Source organism: Peromyscus leucopus, chromosome 4 (assembly GCF_004664715.2).
Source record: "Peromyscus leucopus breed LL Stock chromosome 4, UCI_PerLeu_2.1, whole genome shotgun sequence".
Taxonomy (NCBI): domain Eukaryota; kingdom Metazoa; phylum Chordata; class Mammalia; order Rodentia; family Cricetidae; genus Peromyscus; species Peromyscus leucopus.
The window spans coordinates 144,782,975-144,805,332 of NC_051066.1; the positions used below are offsets into that span (position 1 = coordinate 144,782,975).

Genomic DNA, 22,358 nt, shown 5'->3' on the forward strand with positions numbered 1-22,358 from the left:
AAAGCACAACAGACTCATGCCAGGAGCTGCTCAAAAGGGAAGGCAGAGAGAGGCGCTGCTGCTGCATGCCCAGGGCTACCACAGAAAACGTGGAAGCCAAACCCTTACCACCTGGACCTCAGGCCTCCAGATCCGACCAGAACCTGAGAATATTTGTCCACAGCCCCTGGTCTGTGGCCTTCATCACCACAGCTGTAGGAGATCAGGGCATCAGTGATGTCAATGAAGGTGGAGTGTTCAGGTAAACCTACCTACCTGCCCAGGGGGTGGGGTGGGGGAACGTGACTTAATACCAGGAGGCTCAACCTGGGGACCAGCTCCAGTTACACTAACTCAGGTGGCTAAGAGGCATGGTTCACTGTGACCACCCCAAACAAACAAGAGTGACAGAAACTCCATCCCTCTTCACTGTTTATACCAGGTGAGGCCATCTGGCCACCTGCAGCCAGGCTTACTAGGGTATCCATCTATCATACACCCTGACCCCCACCCCAGATGGTCTACAGGATAAGGCCTGGAATGTAAAAAGCACAGCTCTTCTGGTATCCTCTGGTCGACAGGACAGAGGACTGGCCCTACCTCCAGAAGGGGCTGTCCTCACAGTTAAGCCCTGGTTCAGTAGGACCAGAGAGGAGTCTTGGTAGCATTATCAGAGACTCAGAAACTGGAAAAACAGGCACAACAAATACAGATAAATTTGTTTTTAATAAAGGAGTTAATTTTCTTTCAATCCTATATAAAACAATAGCAATTAAAAACTTCATTTTTGAAAGTAAAATATTTACATATGAACAAGTAACTGTGCAAAATTTACATGAAAAAATGGAAAGACAGGGATTTCCTAAAAGATAAAATGAAAGGTGTAACAGTTCTCAGGTGTTGGTAAAAAATACTGATCAGCGTTCAGTTCACACGTGCGAATTAAAGTCTAACATGAGAATCCACACGGAGAAAGCCAAAGTATTTACAGTCATAAAAGTACTATCAATAGACAATTTAATACAATAACCTCTGAAAATATAAAGAACCAATTAGTATATTTGTAATAAAAAAATAGGTACAAAGAAGGGGCTTTGCTCTGGACGCCTGTAAGGTTGGCCACAGCTTGCATACAGTCTCTTAGCAAAATAATTATAGTTTACATAGCCATTTTATGTTATGTGCCAAAAATTATGTACAATTACTGACAAAATACACCAACCATTTCCAACACTTGATCCACACTGAGAAACAGTCTGTTGTTGATTTTTCTCAACTCTGATTTATTTCATCTAAGTTTTCACTCTGAGCTAAAAACACAGTGCAAGTAAAATATATTTATGCTGAAAAGGTTCTCATTTCCTTCCACTTTACAGCTTCCAAACTGCAGCAAATAAAATGTATTTGTACAGGTGCTGCGCCCCGGCCTCCACTAGCAGAAATACGACCCTGCTTGGAGGTTGTGTTCCTGGGGAATTTCATGTAGAAGGGAGGTAAGGGACAGGGTGGGCGTGGGGTGATAAATAGTCTAAAAATCAGTTTGCTTCGCCAACTGACTGCTACAACAACAGTAAAGTCAGTGAAATGAGGTCATCGGCTGTAGACGTACACCTAGTGGGTGAGTCAGAGTGAACTGAACCAAAACGCACACAGGATGAGCAACTGCTAATTATTTGCTAAGCGCTTCCTTCCATCAGTCTTTAAATATGGCTTGTTTGGCAAGAAGGCCACTCAGTCGAGGATGAGCTCGGGTCAGCTGTCCTGTAAGAGCATCCACAGGCCTTTGTATTCTCTCTGCTGCAGACATGGTTTCTGCCGCACTGAAGAGCTGATTTAGAAACAGGAGTATAAAACTGCTCCATTGTAAAGAGGTGGCTGTTTTTAAACAATATCCCGTTTGCTTGTTACAAAAAGGCGTAATCTGCAAATATATAAAAAAGTCCGCAGGCATCCCATCAGAAACACCGGCTCATCCTGTTACTTAAGGAATGCTTTGTAGAGCAACAGTGAATGGCTTGTCTCACGCTCATTTTCTAAACAAAATATGAGGTCCCTGAGGTTGACCCGCGTGATTCTTTGCCGTGTGAACTGTCTGGGGGTTCCCACGCCGGAGCCGCCTGGGACCGCTGCGCCTGGGCCTGAGCCCTGGTGATTAGAAAGAAGAAGACAGGTGCATTAGTGGCTGGAGAACATCTAGGGGGAGGGGGACAAAATTCAAGTATCCCCTAAGTACCCCAAGGACCCTGGTTCTAAAGGAAACAGGCATAGCAGAGCCCTTCCCACGGTCCTAGGGCTAGAGCTGAGCTGCTGCTTCAGTCCCTAACTAGGGCAGAGGCCCCCATTCCCACTCTATAGCATACTCAGGGTACCGCCCTCCAACGCCCCCAGAGCACTGGCCCTGGATGGGAGGGAAGACAAAAGCAGTAGCTCCCCCATCCAGAGGCTCTGAGGCCCAAGAGGCTCAGGTGAGGAACCAAAGCTCACACCTGATGCCACACCCGGGACCGTGCCGTCCCTGCTTGGCTGACAGAGGCACCAGGCCTGAATTCTTGGGCTGGGCAGGCTGCTGGTCAGCTGGAGAGGCCGACTGCTCAGTGGTCATGTCGGTGATCCATGGCCAAGGGAAGGGGTCCCTGCTCCCCTGGCTGGGCCCTGTTGCAGACACTCAGCCCCTGGGCCACCAGCTATCCAGCAAGCTGACCCCAGTTCCTTCCTGCTCAGAAATATGAGTGTACTATGGCTGGTTTTGGCCACTAAGCAGTGGCATCCAGCAGTTTATCACATCCGTTTATCACTGCCTCCATCTGACCCCTGCTGGGCTCAAACCACAAGATCCCAATGGGCAGCTCTCCTCTTCTGCTCAGCAGAGAACCAGGTTTGTGTCCTGCTGGTTTAAACTGCTCATGCATATTCAAGTATACATGCTGCAGTGGCGTCCTTACTGTGCTTCCACGGTCGAAGCTTAAGAAACTGAAGTATCACATTCTACCCATGTGGCCACAGAGGCCCGGATGCCAGTAGGTGGCAGTCACAGGAAGCTGGCAGGCAGGCTAGTTGCAAGTGTGCCTGCATGATCTGGCCACAGTTTCTTCGTGCATATGACAGTCCAACTGAAGATAGTGTACTTTTCCTCAGAAGCCAGGAAGCCACCACTGTCCATCTTTGGCCCCAGCCTCCACCATCATCTTGGTATCCACATCCTTTTGGGTGACAATCTCCTTGGATTTTGTTGCCAGTGACAGGCCCTAAGTAGTGTTTCATCATGAGATCAGTGGGGCCTCTTAAAGAGCCACAGCAAAAACGAGCAGTTAGTAGCAATGAAGAAAACCATCCATCTCCCCAAAGCTACCTCGGGCTGCAGTTTGAGCCACATGAGCTTCCTTCAAAGGGGGGTCTTGGTGATCTGGAAGAAGGCCCACGAAGAAGAAGGGTCTACAACAGGAGCAGTGAGAGGAGGGCTACAGAGATCGGCCGAGTCCACAGGTCCTGCAGCCCGGGAGTACGGTGAAATCCAAAATGCCTCCCCATTTCCGGATGTGAGTTCCATTCTTGTTGCATTTGCTATACCTGATCCAAATCACCCTGACTACAGACCCAGGAGAGAAACTCAGGCACTGACGGTGTTGTACCCAGGCCCACAGAGACCCTGCCTGGGCAGCAGGATGTATCAGTGGCCAGTGTCCATGCTCTCCTTCACGCCTCTACTTTCAGGTTCAAAAGCCAACACCAGGGCTGGGATGAGGGAGCACTCATCTCAGGTACAATACTTAAGAAGTGCTAAAAGTTAGAAACGGAGACAAACAGGATCAAATCGGTGCCCCAGGCTTGCTGACGACCAAGTGTTGACACTGATGAGGCTCAGACAGCTTCATGTCGTCACATCCAACATGGGCCTCCAGCCTGGTGGTACAGCTGTCACTGCTGGACCCAACCAACCTGAGGGGTCAGCAGTCAGGTGACCATACAACACAAATTCTCATTTGTGTTCTAGGAGCCTTATAAGCAACAGGTGGGACTTGGGATATAAAATCACAAGTGTAAGCTAGGGCACAGCATACTGAATGCTACACCCATTTCAGAGCAAGTACAGGTCACAGCAAAGAAGAGCCAAACCTTCGGCCTCAGGACTGTGACCAGCTGACCTGAGTGAGAAGACTGTGTGGGCTGTGGAGTGCACACAGTCATCCAGCCTGTGGAGTCTCCGAGGGCCCTGGGGAAGCTTAGTTGGGTGTCCAGGGTGGGTCATGGATGGAATGAATGATGAATGTATTCCTGGCCACTGGGATTGAAGCTTCTGCTCAGAGCCCTATATAGGGACTCAGAGGAACAAGGCATGTTCCAGCACCACATCAAAACTGAAACCTGAACATGGTTAACTACAATTCAGAGAACTCTTTGAGTTTCAAGGATGGGAATGGAGAGAGACAGACAGACAGAGACAGACAGACGCACACAGACAGACAGACAGACACAGACAGACACACACACACACACACACACACACACACACACACACACGTTGGGCCTCCTGGCCTGTACTGTCGTGACTGCTCACCTAGCCCCACCCAAGGCTAATGAAAGGACTAAATAAGAGAGTGTCGTCTACTTTGGCTAATTTGCTCTGTTAAGGCCAGCCTGCTATACACAGCACCTGTGCAGCAAAAAGTAGTTCTGTGTCCCAAGGGAAGTGCTGGGCTCCCCAAGGTTGCAGGGCTACAATGCTACAATCTGATTCTTTTCTTCACCAGAGTCCCACTCCAGCAACATACTGAGTTCTATACCCCAGAACAGTATGAGGGTTCCTGGGAAGACCCTAAGACCACTGTCTCCTGGCCAGCTAGACAATGGCAAGCAATTAGGTCAGAGTAGCATTTAGAAGAGCAGCCTACACCGTTCTACCTATCATTGGCCCAATTCTGCTCTATCTTACAGATAGTGTCTCTGCCCTCACTTGTGTGAACTGTCCCACATGAGCCCTGCTTACCTGCAAAACATCTAAAGAACAGTAATAAACACCTGTGGTGATATTTTGAATAAATATCTTCTGAATATCAGAAGACAGAACAAGCCACTGGATTAAACATAGAAGTCGGGCAGTGGTGACACACACCTTTAATCCCAGCACTAGGAAGGTTGAGACAGGAAGTGACGGCTAGGCAGAGAAAGGAATATAAGGTGGGAGGAGACAGGAACTCGTGCTCTTTCAGGCTGAGGAGTTGGTGAGGTAAGAAGTGGTGGCTGTGACTTGCTCTCTGCTTCTCTGATCTTCCAGCTTTCACCCTTGTGTCTGGCTCTGGGTTTTTATTAAGACCAATTAGGATTTGTGCAACAAACCCAGAACTCCCTAAGAAATGACATCAATTCCAAGAGGCTCAGCACCAGGGCAGCCTGGCCACTTCCCCAGCACAAAGCTCTAATGAAACCCCTCAAGAGAAACTGCCCACACAAAGCCAGGGGTGTTAGAAGAGAAGATCCCACCTGTGGTGATATATTGTATACCCTACTAAATTTGCCTGAAGATCAGAGAATAGAACAAACCCTAGATTAAACATAGAAGTCAAGCAGTGGTGGCACACACCTTTAATCCCAGTACTGGGAAGTACACACATCATTTATCCCAGCACTAGAAGGAAGTGATGGCTGGGCAGAAAGAGATCTATAAGGTGGGAGGAAACAGATTGACATGGCAGTGGCCTGTTCCTTTGTGTCTCTGATATTTCAGCATTTACCCCAATATCTGGTACTGGGTTTTTTTTTATTATAAGACCTTTAGAAATTTGAATAATACCCACTCCTAGGACATGACCATACTCCCAACAAGGCTGCTCATGACAGGTAGAGACACACAGGAGACTGGAGAACAGGAAGGAATCTAGGACATGTGCCCAGGTGGTCCAAACACAGGCTGTGAGGAAGGATCCCTGTAAGGCTGCTTGTGTCCTTAGATGGCAAAACAGAACCTTCCACACATGAAGGGAAGGGAGAGGTTTGAGGTCTGCAAAACAAGCGTCCTCAGAGTCAGTCACACTGACAGGTCCTGAGCCATCACAAGACATGGTACAAGCTAGAGAGAGTTCCAATACTGCCGGGAGAGAGTGCCATTGCCCCACGAGTAACAAAACATCCAGGTGCCACATTTGGGATGTAGAGCACAGCCACAGACTAATTCCTGGTCAAGCAGAGGAGATCAAGGGCAGCATTGTGCCTCTGAGCAATGAGCAACAGGCCCCCAGAGGCTCAGAAGTCAGAAGCACTGACCTCACAGAGAGAGGAGAGACCAAAGTCACCTCAGGAAGAAGAGGCCAACTCGAACACACAATAAGGAGTGCGAAGCAAGTCCAGGAAGAGGAGGAAGGAAATCAGAAGTCATGCAAAGAAAGCTCTGGAACTACATAAATAGAAAGACCAAGGCTTGCAGCACAGTCAGGGCCCAGGGCACCACAGCAGTGACAACAGTTCCCTTAAGTCACTTACCAAGGCAAGAGACAGCATGGCACCTATGTCTTTGATCAAGGTACAAATCAGGGCAATGTGATCAGCCACAACTGGATGACAGCAGCGAGAAGCACGGCTGAGTTGCTGGGGCTCACTTCACACACACACACACACACACACACACCAAAAAAAAAAAAAAAACTATGCAAGACACAGGTTCAGTTAGCCTCTAGCTGAACAGGGAACAGCTACCAGGAGGCCAGCCTCACAGGGCAAGGGAGGAAGGTAGACACCATGACATCAAAGAAACAACCATGAGACTACGGACATTTAAAAACTGTTTTTTTTTTTTTTTTTTTTAGGTTTTTCGAGACAGGGTTTCTCTGTGTAGCTTTGCGCCTTTCCTGGGACTCACTTGGTAGCCCAGGCTGGCCTCGAACTCACAGAGATCCGCCTGCCTCTGCCTCCCGAGTGCTGGGATTAAAGGCGTGCGCCACCACCGCCCGGCTAAAAACTGTTTAAGGACGAAAATAACCACAAGAACATAAACATAAACCTGTGTTAGCATCAACAACCTTCACAAAGAAGTCAGGTGTGGTAGTGAACACCTGTTATCCCAGCACTTGGGTGGTGAAGGATCATGAATTTAAGACAGCCCAGGCTATAGCCAAGTCACTGAATCCAAAACCTGTAAAGGAACCAGGAATACTGGCGCACGCCTTCAATCCCAGCACTCAGGAGGCAGAGGCAGGCAAGCTGTTTGAGTTTGGTCTACATAGTGAGTTCCAGGACAGCCAAAGCTACACAGTGAGACCCTGTCTCAAAAAAACAAACAAACAAACAAACAAAAAAAAAAACCCACAAAAAACAAAAAACCCACCACCACAATAATAATAATAAATAAAGGTAAAAGAAAAAATTTTAAGAATGTATGTGTGGTCGTTTGAATGAAAACGGGCCCCATAGGCCCATAGGGAATGGCACTATTAGGAAGTGTGGCTTTGTTGGAGTAGGTGTGGCCTTATTAGAGGAAATGTGTCACTGGGGGTAGACTTGGAGGTTTCAGATGCTCAAGCCAGATGTAGGACCCTTAGCTATTCGAGCACCATGTCTGCCTGCATGCTGAGATGCTCCCCGCCATGCTGAGAATGGACTAAACCTCTGAACTGTAAGTTAGGCCCAATTAGATGTTCTCCTTTATAAGAGTTGCCGTGATCATGGTGTCTCCACAGCCAGAGAGACCCTGACTAACGCATGTTAGAGAGTGACGGATCAGTGGGTGAGAGCACCTGCTGTGGAAGAATAAAGATCAGAGTTCAAGCTCTCAGCACCCATTTAAAAAGCCGGTCATGGCTGCGGTGATATTTTGTTTGTGTTCTGACAAACAAAGCTTGCCTGGAGATCAGAGTGTGGAGCTAGGCACTAGTTAACCAAGGAGGCCAGGCAGTGGTGGCACACACCTTCAACCGCAGCACTTGGGAGGAAGCAGGAAGATCAGGAGTTCAAGGCCACCCTGGACTACACAAGACTGATCCAGTCTAAAAGAAAAACAGAGCCAGGCGGTGGAGGTTCGTGCCTTTAATCCCAGCACTAGGGAGGTGGAGAGAGTAATATAAGGTGGGAGGAGACAGGTGATCACCCCTCCTTTTTGGTCTGAGGATTTGGTAGAAGTAAGAAGTCTCTAGTGGCTGCTCCTTTACTTCTCTGAATTTTCAGCATTCACCCCGACCTCTGACCAATTAGAATTGGTCCTGCACATGGCTGCAACTGGAGCACCAGGAACGGGTAGGCAGGTCGCAGGAACTTTCTGGACACCCAGCCAGCCCCACCAAAATAGCAAGTCTGGTTCCATCTCTGGCCTCTGCATACATGAAGTCATGTATACCAACACACTCACGTTCAAGCACCACACAGACACATGACACACACCAAAAACCAAGGCAACACAAAACAAAAATCCAAATCATAAAAGAAAACAGCAAATAAAAAGTGCACATAATTATATACAGGATTATGAGTGGAGACTAAACATGTTGCTCATATTAAGCCTAAGGAGCTTAACTTGACGGTCACGAAATTTTCAGTTTGCAGTACACACCTGTAACCCCAGCTCGAGGGAGGTGGGGCAGGACTGACAGGCGTTCTAGACCACTTCAACTGCACACAAGATTCACGGCCAGCCCAGGTTACATGAGATACTCTGTCGATCCCTAACCCTACCCCAATTTATTTATTTGATATAAAGCCCAACAGCATGATACAGCCACATCCAAATCACAACACATCAGGAGGGTTCAAAGCAGTAAGGACAGGGCACCCAGGCTGATGAAGACTGCAGCAGGGAAATTGTCCAGCCCAATGCAGCCCACTGACCTAAGCAGGAGTTTCCAATGCTTAGCTGCAACCTCTATCAGAGGTGTCACTGACAGATTCTTCTGTACCACAGGGCACACAACCTTCCAGAGCAAACCTCCAAAGAGAGGCAGAGACAGGTGCTGTGGAATCATCCTTCTATACACCGTGTGAATATAGGTCACTATGACTGGTTTAATAAACAAGCTGACTGGCCAATAGCCGAACAGGATAAAGTTAGGTGGGAAAGCCAAAATGAGAATGATAGGATGAGGAAGGGCAGAGTCAGAGGGTTCCAGCCAGAGGGAGAACGAGTCAGACACACAAAATGGGATAGAGGTAAAAGCCATGGGCCTTGGGGCAGTACACAGATTAAAAGAATGGGTTAAGTTGTAAGAGCTGGTTAGTAACAAGCCTGAGCTATTGGCCAAGCATTTATAATTAATATTAAGCCTCTGTGTCGGTTACCTGGGAACAGGCAGCCAGGGCAGGTTAACTCCGCCTACAGACAGAAACATACCTGAACCACAGGCTTCAATGCACCGGACTTGCCCAAAATCACATTGGCAGAAGTAACCAAGTGCACAAAGGTCAAGGTCCTGATCCTGACAGGACCCTACTATTTATCCATCAGCTCACCACCTATGCCAAAAGCCTGTTCTCTGTCACCCACCACACACACATGGAAGCTGCATCACACTCCCCCCCCCACATCAGATGCTGCTGAGGCTGCAGGAAGCAAGCCTGTCTCACACCACCTGCCTCCAACATGACACCCGAGCATCTCTACACCACAGAATACCTGTCACTCTGCACACCACACTGCACACCAGAGACCTGTAATGAACTCCACACAGCTGACAGAAAGACCAAGGGGACCTAATAGCCAGCATCAGGCCATGTTGCCAAGGGGCAAGGGTACCAGTGTCATGGTTCCCTTCCCAGAGGTAAGGAAAGATGATACATGGAGACAGGAAGGAACACAGAAGAGGCAGGCACTTCTTTGCATGCATATTCCTTTATAAAGTTCTGACTCTTATGTTGGCAACATTGTACCCAAAATAATGAGACTCAGCCAACACAGGCCATCTGACACAGGCGGAAGCAGTGCACACATCTTCTACTGAGCCACCGTGAGCTGTGCTGTGAGGGTGGCCCAGAGAAGCAGCAGAAAGGAGCCCCTGACAACTCAGAGAACTCAGAGGCCACATGGACTTGCAAGGCTAAGCGCACAGCACCTGTGTGGAGACGGTTTCCTCTCACTCACAGGTGTGCATGTCTCCCACAAGGCACAGCTACCCTGAAACTTTACTGCCATACCAGGACTAAGCAAACCAACAGCTCAACTGGGACGATAAGAACTGGGTCCCCAGAGGAAAAGGGAAGGTGGGAAGACTGGGGGTGGTCTGTGGTGTCTCTGTGGCCTAGAGACAGGTCCATGTCCTCAGCAGAATACAGAATGTTCTAGTGAGGGTGTGAGGTGAGAAGGGCAGGCAGCACCTACCCTAGAATGCCAAGCTCATTCTAAACACTATCTCCAGCAAAAGAGCTGTGGTCCCTGAAAAGGGCCTGGTCATGGTGTTTGAAGGCAGAGTCTTGGGAAATGACGGGCCACACAAAATGATCCAGAACCAGCCCAAGGAGCTCAAAATCATCAAAGCTGGATAAACAAGAAGAAACAAGTGACAGTGAGAAAGCACAACATGCAGAACAAAACGAGACCCACAGACACAGTGACCAAGCCACGCAGCAACGAGGCATGAGAAGGAAGGCCAAGCTCTCATCAGATGTGCTTGATAAAAAAGTCAGACAGACAGACGTGGGACCACACTCAGGCCAGCAGCACACCCCAACAGATGCAGGCGAGAACAATGCGAAAACGTGGTGAGAACAGGAGCTTCAGCAGATACCAATGGTGATATCACAGTGTCAAGCCTTGCAGACCCTTCAATGAAGGTTCAGAACATCAGCAGTAATGGGGCAGGGACTGACACAGGGACACAGGACTCTGCGACACTTGAGCCTGAGCGACAGAACCCAGCATCTGGTTGTGAAAGAATGTATATGAACCCAAATCAGAACATTGTAACAAGAACTAACAAGCTCTGTGCAAGGCCCTTAGTTAAATGAGCCTTCATACTACAAACATCAGCATGGTAACAGTTAAAACAAGTTAAGATACTAAGGAAAACAAGCACAAATGAACAAAAGGAGTTAGAATGAGCAAAATACAGAAACAAAATTAGAAATAAAAAAAGTTTCATTTGAAAATCAAAGACTAGCCAGGCATGGTGGTGCACCCCTTTGATCCCAGCACTCAGGGAGGCAGAAGCGAACAGATCACTGTGAGTTAGAGGCCAGCCTGGTCTACAGAGTAAAACCAAGTAAACTCGCTTTTCGGCCTCATTTCTGGTGTGGGCTTTGCAGGCTTGCACACTTGAACACCAGACCCAGCTCCTTCAGGCTGTCCTGAGAAGTTGTTGGGCTCCTGCAGACAACCACTTCAGGCTTTAGACCCGTCGGCATTCTGACTGAGGGCCAGGCACTATGTTCCCTTCTTCCTAACTCACTTAGGAATCAGTCTAACTACACAGATAGCTCAGACAACAGCTACCAAAGACCCCAGCCCAGGTTTTCTTCCTACCTCACACCCAGAATTCTTACCTACCCTCAACAGAGAAGGGTGTCTCTGAACCTCTAGGGTACTCCTCGCTCAAGCACAGTCTTCACACCAAAAGAACACTGCTCAGAGAGTTACAGCTGGCATTATGGCTGCGGATGGTCAATACTCCTTAGCAGGGACAGCACTGTCCTGCTCACATCACTACTATGAGCTGTCCCAGAATCTACCTGCACACCTCCACAACAGGGCACGAGTGTCCAAGCACAGCAGACAGCAGTTGCTATGGGGATAAAGGCAAAATGGAGACAGAGGTCAGGTGGCACCGCGAAGGTTCAGCTGAGATGTTAGACAAGACCCTCCCCAGAATTAAGGGTCACAGTTCATTAAGACTCATCCTAAAATAGCCAAAAGCCACACACAGACAGAGGTGTTGCTTTGTGTTGCGTTTGTTACGTTGTGTTGTGTTAGACTGGAAAGCTGCCCCACTTTCCACAGAGCCTCACTAACAGAGTAAACAGCAAATGAGCCACTGGTTGAACTGGCTGCTAAAACAAGAGTCCAGCCCATACTCGTCAAAGAAAAACCACCCAGAGCCTCCTCCTATCTGACCCAGGATGCCAAGCACTCAGGTGACAGTCCCTAGATATGCAGTCAAACAGGAAAGTGGTCCATGACTGAAAGAGAGCAGTGAGGAGAAACTGAGGCTAGGAGGCAAGCTTCGATATGAATGTTCAAAGACTTAGGAGGGACACAGCCAGCATAAAGACGTCCATGTCTGCCACTCACTAGACAGACACTTTCAAAGAGCCTATAGACCAACGTTCTCCACTTTCCTAATGCTGCAACCCTTTAATACAGTTCTTGATGTCATGGTGACCCCTACCAACCATAAAATTATTTTATTGCTACTTCATAACTGTAATTTTACCCACTGTTATGAATTGTAAGTATCTGTGTTTTTCTGATGGTCTTTTGGGGTCACAACACACAGGTTGAAAACTGCTGCTAGATGCTCTAAACTAAAATCTACATTAGTAAATGTGAACTGCATTGGAGCTTAAAAACCAACAGGAGCTGGCACAATTCCCATCAGGCCAAGGAACATGACCCAATCTGAAGGGCGGAGCGGAAAACTGCTGATGCCAGTGAACACAGGCCATACCACAGTCTTGTGCATGTGTAACTGGAGACCAAGAAGACAGACGGGAACAGAAACATACCTAAAGAAACAGCCAAGGTGTTCCAAATGTACTCTTAAAGCACAGACCCACATGTGGATCTAAGCAGCTCAGCAAATGGAAGCAGCCTGAACATCCAGAGACTTAACCTAACACGAAGAAAACTTCATAGAGAAAGGCCCAAAGCATCACAGCAGTCACACAAGTGCTGTGGGATGGTCTGTATGTCAAATTGCTCTGATTGGTCAATAAATAAAACACTGATTGGCCAGTGGCTAGGCAGGAAGTATAGGCGGGACTAACGGAGAGGAGAAAAGAAAGAACAGGAAGGCAGAAGGAGTCACTGCCAGCCACCGCCAGGACAAACAGCATGTAAAGATGCCGGTAAGCCACAAGCCACGTGGCAAGGTATAGATTTATGGAAATGGACTAATTTAAGCTATAAGAACAGTTAGCAAGAAGCCTGCCACGGCCATATAGTTTGTAAGCAATATAAGTCTCTGTGTTTCCTTGGTTGGGTCTGAGCGGCTGTGGGACTGGCAGGTGACAAAGTTTTGTCTTGACTGTGGGCAAGGCAGGAAAACTCTAGCTACACACAAGACAGATTACATACAGAGGCAAGGGAAGGGATTACAATAGGTCTTCAGATAAAAGTGACAAAATACCCACTAACACCCTAGGCTTTATAAGCAATGAACAAAGCTCACAGAGGAGGATGAAGCAAACACCAGCAGAGAGATGGACCAGAAACACACACCAGCCCAGCAGCCTCCAAGCCACTGGGACCAGTGATGCACAGACCTCTGGATCCTCTGTAGAAGAAAAGGCAGCAGTGATGACAACAGAGTATAGATACAGAGGACTGCTACTATTCTTCCTAAAATTCAAGGGACAATTAATAGTTTAAAGGAAAAGTAATCATTAGGGTAAAAGATAAGACACTCACACTTTGGGGTCCGGGAAACAGGTGTCAACTTCTCTAAGTCACATGTCCTGCAGGTCGCCTCACACTGTTCTGAGTTCTGCCCCATGCTTTTCAAAAGTTGGTCTGAACCTCATCAGAGCCAACCATGTGGGCATGTGTTTTAAGCTCATGTGATATGCATCAATAAAGTGACTTGAACATCAAGTTTCAAATGCAAAACACACACCAGGAGCTTCTGCTGACTACTGAGGAAGGGACTCTAAAGCACTCTCTCATGCCTTCCAGACCTCAGCCCCATGTGCTGCTGTACCTCTGCTCCCGATCCCGGCCCGGCACAGTCCACTTTCCTCTTTTTCCTGGGCCCGATCGCCGCCAATGCTGTGAGGTTGGCATCTCGCTGTCGCATCTGTGCCAGCTCCTGCTGCTGCATCTTCACGTTGGGAAGGAAACAGAGCTAATGTTGCTTGAGAGCTCTTACTGCTAGTGCAGCAACAGCTATCAAGAGCTTCCCGAAGTTTCCTAAGTCACAGCTTCTCTAAAGTTGAGGTTTTTAAAACTAAGAACAGTCTGTAACCAAGATTAAGACTTTCTTAAAAACAGAAGCTTACCTTAACATGCTTAGAGAATGAGAAGAGCACGTTTAAGGGGCCTAACCCTCACAAAAGTTACCATGAACTTTCCAGGCAATGCCAACTGCACAGAAAAGCCTGTGGTGGCACAATCACCTGAGAGCTCTAAGAAGCAAAAAACGCCCACAGCAGGAACCCCAGGTTTTCTTAACTATTCTCTGTTCTGCTGGGTGTCAAGTATGAACATGAGGTGCAAGTGCACTGACAATCCGAGACTGGGAAGCTCACCTCTTTTGCTTTCTGCTTCAACCTTAATTGCTCTGGGTCTTCTTGTCTGGACCGAGACTATTTTAGAAAGAAGGAGAAAAGGAAGAGTCACTTATGCCTTGCGAGAGCATCACTGCTACCGTATTCACCCTACAACAGCATTTAGCCAGATAAAGAATTCCTGCTAGTTTTATAAATGTTTATATCCAAAAGATGAAAATTTAGCTTACACACCACGAAAAATGTCACCACTACCATCCGGATATGATAATACAGAATCTTAGGCATATAGCTACCAGTTTGTCATATGCCTCTGACTCAGTATAGTTGGAGAAAAGAGAGCCAACTCAGGGCTTCCTGAGACCCTGGGCTCAGGGGCTAGCAAGGGCTGGCATTCAGCTGCCATCCCTCTCACTGCACAAAAAGCTTGATGAATCATCTCTAGATGATTCTAATAATGAATAAACGAGGTTCCTACACTTAGCTCTGAATGCTCCAGACTGAAGGGCAATGTGATCCCACAGCCACAGTCTGCAATGTTGAGAAGATAAGGTCTCAGAGACATCTTAAGAAAGCCTACACCATCAGGCATGGTGGTGTGCACTTTTCTTTTCTTTTCTTTTTTTTTTTTTTGTTTTTGTTTTTGTTTTTCGAGACAGGGTTTCTCTGTGTAGCTTTGCGCCTTTTCCTGGAACTCACTTTGGAGACCAGGTTGGCCTTGAACTCACAGAGATCCGCCTGCCTCTGCCTCCCGAGTGCTGGGATAAAAGGCGTGCGCCACCACCGCCCGGCATGGTGGTGTGCACTTTTAATGCCAGCACTCAGGAGGCAGAGGCAGGAGGATTTCTGAGTTTGAGGCCAGCCTGGTCTACACAGTGAGTTCCAGGTCAGCCAGGGCTACATGGTGAGAAAAAAGAAGGAACGAAGGAAGTCAGTCAGTCAGTCCACATCTGTCCTATCGAATCCCCAACCTTAAGTGCCGTCTCCAGCAGCTGACGTACACCGAGGGAGCCAGGCTTCCCCAGCATGTTCAGTCACAATACCCGTTCTTCCACACCAGCCAGAAACAGGGTTTGAGCTCTAAGAACCCAATGTGCCTGGTGAGAGTCTCAGGAGAGGAGGGCTGCAAGCCTGAGCCCTAAGCCTGGGAGGAATGTTTAACTTGCCTTTGCTGCCCGCATCAAGATCTCCCTCTCCTGCTCATCTTTCCTCTGTTTTTCAATCTGATCAAGCTGTTCAAAGAATTTGAGCTGAGCCCGGACATCACTCGCTTGCTCGTATCTGTCGTCATCCTACAAAAAATTAGCAAAAACACTGTCCACCATGAATTTGGAACCTCAATAAGCATGAACATGCCTTCCACAGCTGGACAGTCTGCACACAGCTCCCATGGGTGGTGGTGGCTGCTCACATCTCACTGCTTCAGGTCATACTCTCACAAGGAGGGGGAGGTCTCATTGAGTTACCAGGAGTCCCACAGGTTTCCAGTTTATACACTTTGATAATTTTTAAGAGACATTAAATCCTTCTATGTAGAAGTGTTATTTTTGTTGTTGGTGTTTTGGTGTTTTGTTTGTTTTGGTTTGTTTTTGGTTTTCCGAGACACGGTTTCTCTGTGTAGCCTTGGCTGTCTGGAACTTGCTTTGTAGACCAGGCTAGCCTCAAACTCACAGAGATCCACCAGCCTCTGCCTCCTGAGAACTGGGATTAAAGGCATGCGCAACCATACCCAGCTTGTAGAAGTGTTTTTAAAGCTGACAATTCACCATAAGCTACCCTGAAGGCACAAACAGTGACTCCAGATAACATCTGTGCAACTGCTCAAGACATAGTCTGCCCGCAAATTCACTTCATAAACACAGGGCCACAGTTGGCTGAGGGCCTGCAGGTTTAGCTCATGGTTCAAGAAGGGCCAGCAGCAAGTGCTGGGCAATTTTGGCTGGAATAAGAGTGGAAGACTCCATCATTTTCTAAGCTGGCAGGCTCATCTTCCAAAGCAGGACCCCTGCGGTGACTGTGAGTGTGGCTGAGAGAATGAGCACAGGAGCAACCAGCGCTCCCAGGCTTCCAGACAGTCCTGTATCAGGAGCTGAGAACATGGACATTCTCCCCAGGAAAACAGCCCCATTACCTTATAGGAGAAGTTTTTCTGCTGAGCTGTTTCAGATATTTTTTCTACAAGATTCTGCAGCCTTTGCTGTGTGGCATGAGACACGTAACTCACTACATCTGGATGCAGTTCCGTGATGCCGTGCTTTTTACCTGCAGGCCATGCAGAAAAAGAGCACTTTATGGTACTTACCACACTGGCTTTTCTCACCCACTAGTTACTGCTTTGTACAATTAAGGGCAACCTAAGCAGTCACTGCCCACCCTTCTACTACCTGCCAACCACCAGTGGAGCTGCCATGGGGTGAGCCCAAACCGAGGCAGAGGGCACGCTCACCTACAGCCCCCACACCCAGTGGAGCTACCGCAGAAGGGCTGTGCTGAGTCTCATCAGGGTCACGGAGCACATCAGACACAGATGTGGACACTGAATCCTAGTGGCATCCTCAGGTGCAAACATACCTATTTCCAGTATCCTCCTCTGCAAAGGTGCGGGGAGGAGGAAGGTGTCGTCTTTACAGGATCGAGTCAGTGTCCCCACCAACTCAGAGTTTGTGGCCAATATTCTTGCACTTTCTTCAGACAGGTTCACTCCAGCCATTGACGCAACATCATTGATGTCATCGTCATCCCTGGAGAGGAGAGGAACAGATTATTTCTGTCGGACAAGGAAATCACAGCTCACTAAGGCGGTTCCAACTCAGTGGCGGCAAGCAAGAGGCAGGGAACTGCAGGAGGCACCGGGATCTCCTAGGTCTTACACCGTCCTATCATCTGATGGTGTGGGGTCAGGGCAAGACTGAATCCACAGAGAGCTGTGTGCCTACAGTCTACACTATGTCCAGAGAAAACAAAACCCAAAACACCATCTGTTGCTTTGAAGTCTCTGTGCCACCTGAAAACCTCTTAGGAAAAAACAAGTCAGCCAGCATTAATTTCTTCTGCTAGTCACAAGCTCTCGAAGGAGGTGGAAAGAACAAAACTCATGCTGAGCCAGCACAGGACACTGCCAGCTAGATCCCAGACAGGCGTTTGCTTGTGCTTCCTGTGAGGAGCCTCTGGATAGAAGACCTCCACAGAGGGCCCAGCATAAGGACCTGTCAACATGTGACCACTGTCCCAGGACCATCCTCTTCAGTGGGAATGTCTACATCCAGCAACAAGGCCCCTCCAGTGTCCCTCACTAAACACCCCTCAGCCTGTCTTTGACACATGCCCTTGTCATGAAGTCAATCACAGGATGACAACAGAACCTTTGACTGGTATTCTGGAGGCATCCTGAAGCTGTGACCACACTCCACCTCCCTACTGCATACAAGTTAACCAGTAGTCCACTTCTGCTCAGGCTTGTGGTCCTGCCCTACTTGATATTGTCCATCCACATATCACATCCCAGCCTGGGCAACAGGAAGGAGCCCAACCCAACTCTCAAGTCATGACGAGTCCTGTCCTGACACGATGAGACAGTCACAGCTCACCCTGTCTTCGCTTGTTCCTGCTCTACAGTCTGCTCTTCTCTGAAGAGCCCCACTGGCCTTAAACTGGAAAAAGGCTTCTAGAAGACAAGATGTAAGTGATGGGAATGAGTGTACCTAGGCTCTTCCAGCAGCCCAGCAGAGACCCAAGGCTGTTGCTAACTCTAGCTGACTCTGGCTGTCCTATCTCCAGCTCCCTTCCTCAACTATTAGCCACAGCACCTATAAGTGTGTGGTACAGGCTTTTTTAATATATGCACCTGACCTCTCCCCCCATCCACTCAAGTCACCTATCCTGCTCTGTCTGGCTGCTCCTTACCCCACAGAGCTACTGTAGCTCCCAACTCCATCCAGCCCCATTTGATAGCTTTGGGGACGAAGAGTCTCCCTGAAATTCAAATACTCCCTATCGTTAAGTCACAGTGAAGTCGTGCTATGGCCTCTGGTGCATCCACACAAGAATGTCAGGACATAAGAATGTCCATGCGGGCTGCTCTATCCATCAGAGTCAAAGTGAGCAGATAGGGTAGTGAGGGCATCTGTGTTACAAATTGTATTGACCTTGGTGCACTGCACGGGTACCAGTCAGTCGACCTGATTTCCTTTCCTGCAGAGGGCACGAAGCCTCCTCTGCTGTGATGTGCAGTCAGAACCAAGTAGAAGGAACAGGAAGACCCAACCGTGAAGTGGACAGATAGAGCCCCTCCCGCGCTCTCCCTAAAGTGTACGAGGGTGTCAGTCCTTACCGGAAGGAGCCTCCCCCTGGCTCCTTGAGCTTGTTTTTCTGTGCAGCGGCTGCTTGTGCAGACACAGTAGAAAGGGCTTTGGTTCCAGGTAACACGGTGGGTTTCACCACAGGGACTGCAAAGCCAAAGACAGTGGAGACCAGAGGCCGTTACCAGAGGCCTGACTCTGCTAGCTTTATAAGAAACTCTCATCTCCTTACTTGTCACAGTGACATTCTCAAAACCCTGAACCAACAGTGGAAAAACGCTATACACGTTTAAGTCACAGGGTTGGACTGCTCACTGGTTACGCGCTTCTACTGCTCTTCAGAGGACCCAAGCTCTAAAAATAAATCTTAAAAAAAAGTTTAAGTCAGGGCTGGAGAGATGGCTCAGCAGTTAAGAGCATTAACTGCTCTTCCAGAGGTCCTGAGTTCAATTCCCAGCAGCCACATGGTGGCTCACAACCACCTATAATGAGGTCTGGTACCCTCTTCTGCACTGTATACATAATAAATAAATAAATCTAAAAAAAAAAGTTTAAGACACAACTGTTCAAAGTGCAGAGAATAAGAGACTGTAGCATCTATCCTCTCCCCTCAAGGTTTGGGGATCATCCCAGAAGGAGGAGGGTGGGAAGATTGCAAGAGTGAGAGATTGTGGAAGATTACTCGGAAAGTGTTTTCTAGACATGACAAGCCCCTTGCACATATAAACTCTGAGGCTGTGGCTGCATATACAACACCTGCTAAGATCAAGCCCATTAAAATTCCAGCATGGAAGGAGGGAGAGATAGCTCAGTGGTTAAGAGCACTTCCTCTTACAGAGGACCCAGGTTCGATTCCTAGCACCCACTCAGTCAGTGGCTGACACCAGTTCCAAGGGACCCAACACCCTCTTCTGGCCTTTAAGGACACTAGGCATGCACATGGTACACAAACATACATGAAGGCAAAACAACCATACACACAAAACAATAATAATAAAGCTTTTTTTTTATTTTATTTTAATTCTAACATGGACTGGGAGGGGCTCCTAGCTGAGGAACTACTGGGAATTGATGGTGATTGGAGAGGAGGGCTCAGGTTTCTCCAAGGATGAGGCCCTGGGTAGATCGCCCATGTCCTAATGGGTAGTCCTATATCCATGCACAGCACCAATAGGACTCAGAGGTTAAAAAAAATGTACATAAAAGTTGGGAGGAAGACTGGGGGAGGGGGGTCTGGGAGGAGCTGGGGGAGCAAAAAGGTTGATTCTATCAACTTGCTGCATACATGTGTGAAACCTCAAATTAGAAAGATAAAGAAGAACATATGCTTAAGCATGAGGGGAAAGTAAGTATATCCAAAACACCAATCACTGTAGACCATCCACCCCTATGCCCTATCTACAGCTCCTTTCCTCAACAGCATTAACTCCAGAGAAGCATGCGCCTGTGAAATTCTCAAAGGATATAATTGACAACAAGGTTAAAGACAAAGGTTTAAAATGTAAATAACATTTAAACCCTAAGTTTAAAAGAAAAGGTTTAGTTACATATTTCAAGCATCTACTCTCCTGTATTTCCTCAAACTCTTTTTTGTGGAGGGGTGGAAATAGGGTTTCTCTGTGTAGCCCTGGCTGTCCTGGAACTCACTCTGTAGACCAGGCTGGTCTCCAACTCAGAGATCCGTCTGTCTCTGCCTCCTGAGTGCTGAGACTAAAGACGTATAGCATCACCACTAGGCTCCTTCCAACTCTTAGGTACAGGAATGATTTCTGACAAACAGACTCATAATAAGCAGATACATGGTAAGTACTTATAGTTTCAGCTAAGAGACTGAAGCAGGAGAATTACTGGAGCCCAGGAGTTTAGGGCCAGGGCTACACAGTGAGGCTGCCTTGGGAACAACAGGGAGGGAATACTGTTATAAGTTCGATGGAAAGGAACTGATACAGAATTACACTTCAGAATCAACTTTACTGGGAGGGGGCCGTGGCCAGGCCTTAGAAAAGACAGAGCAATACACCACAGGCAGCAAAATGGGGCCTGGAAGAAGAGCTTCCCTTCAAACCCCAAGAACAAATTGGTTTGCTGGGGTTTTTATAGGTTTTTAGAGTGTGGGAACGTTTATACCACACAACCTAGACTAGCCTATGTGTCTTGAGGAGACACTAGGGTCCTGCAGCTTCAGACGGAGGCAGTGCAAGTCTACTACTACGCAGCATACTTCCTGTCAACTCTGGAAAAGAGAGGGTGAGGGTCAGAGAGGGAGGGAGGGAGGGAGGGAGGGAAGACAAGAGTGGGTAGTGAGAGCATGCAGACCACTAGCACAAGGTGTGAGAGGGTATGACAGCTGCAGGTGGCATGGCCTGACTGCTAGGAAAGGGAGAAAGGCAGCTAAAGGGTCCGTGATCTAACAGATACTAACAGTGGCAATTGTATATAATTCAGGTAATTTAAAAACCACGTTGACAAGGGCAATGGTTGCATGACCTCATAAATGAAGTTGCTGAGTGGTGTGAGTAAAATGATTTAAATAGTGAGTTGTCTGTTACATGAATTTTATCACAATGATTAAATGAAATCAAGTATTATCCCACAAGTGGCCATTTCTAGGACTAGCCAGCCCTGGGTGGCAGCAGCCGGGGCCTCACCTGGCTGCAGCTGGTTCAGTTGGATCTGCTGTGGTGTGGTGAGCATGATCCGGTTGTGAGGCTGCCGCAATGCGACCATGGGTGTCTGCGTCAAGGTCACCTGCGGGGGCCGGATCAAGGCTCCAGGCTTCGGGGGCTGCTGGATCACCTGGGGCACAGCCAGCATAGTGCATGAGCGCACACACGCACGCACGCGCGCATACACACACACACACACACACACACACACACACACACACACACACACACACACACCCTAGGGGCCACCACACTGACCCATGAAGCCAGCTACTTGCTTCATCAGCCCTACCCCAACCTTGCCCTGCCAGAAGCTCCATCCAGATCTAAAAGCCTGGCTTAACAAGCCCTACACACAGCCCTCAAAAGACTGAGACAAAGACACAATGGTACCACACCAGGCCACAGCACAGCAGAGCAAGTACACGGAGCATGTGACACTTAGGACCTGTACTGGATCCCAGGCACATCCTGGGGGGCTTCAGTCAAGCAAAATTGCTGAGCTCAGACCCCACAAGGAGCACGGGCCTCTCACAACCTGCCAGCAGAGTAACACTGTGGTCACACTCAAATGATTTATTTCCAATTTAAATTTTCTATAGGATCAGGTGATTTTTCTATTGGACTGAAGGTGGATCTCTAAGTTCTGCCCTAAACTTGGGTCTCTGTCCAACACAGACTATCCCTTCCATCACTTCCTGAACCATGCTTAGACAAAGCACCCTTGGGCCAAGCCCCCATACTTCAGAGCCTGCTCAGCCCTGCTGCCCAGCCTATTGCCCTAGGCTTGCAACAGGCTCAAGAGCCCACAGGGCACTGGTTGTGCTCTGGTCTAGTCTACAGGAAGCCCTGATGGCCTGTCCATAAATTCCTGGGCTAAGAGTTTTATAGTAAGAATTCTAGTTTCTGTAAAGGAGACTTTCTGTGTGGCTGGTGGCGTAACACAGTAGCACAGTGTCTGCACAGGATTCTGAAGTCCTTCTAGGATTTGAACCCCAACTCTGCTTATAAAAAAAGTGGGGGTGGTTGGGGGGTTTGCTTTCAGTGGGTACCACAGGTCACAGGC

The 22,358-nt window shown here is 48.2% G+C and overlaps 1 protein-coding gene across 1 annotated transcript in view; it reads right to left on the reverse strand.

Moving 5' to 3' along the window:
* Positions 1–686: 686 nt before the first annotated feature.
* Taf4 (TATA-box binding protein associated factor 4) overlaps positions 687–22,358 on the reverse strand; it is a 73,679-nt gene continuing 52,007 nt past the window's right edge. The window contains 8 exon segments of the mRNA XM_028885362.2: positions 687–2,124; positions 13,803–13,922; positions 14,350–14,406; positions 15,495–15,620; positions 16,460–16,590; positions 16,900–17,069; positions 18,659–18,773; positions 21,275–21,422. Coding sequence (XP_028741195.1) covers positions 1,957–2,124; positions 13,803–13,922; positions 14,350–14,406; positions 15,495–15,620; positions 16,460–16,590; positions 16,900–17,069; positions 18,659–18,773; positions 21,275–21,422 — 1,035 coding nt within the window. The 3' untranslated portion in view covers positions 687–1,956.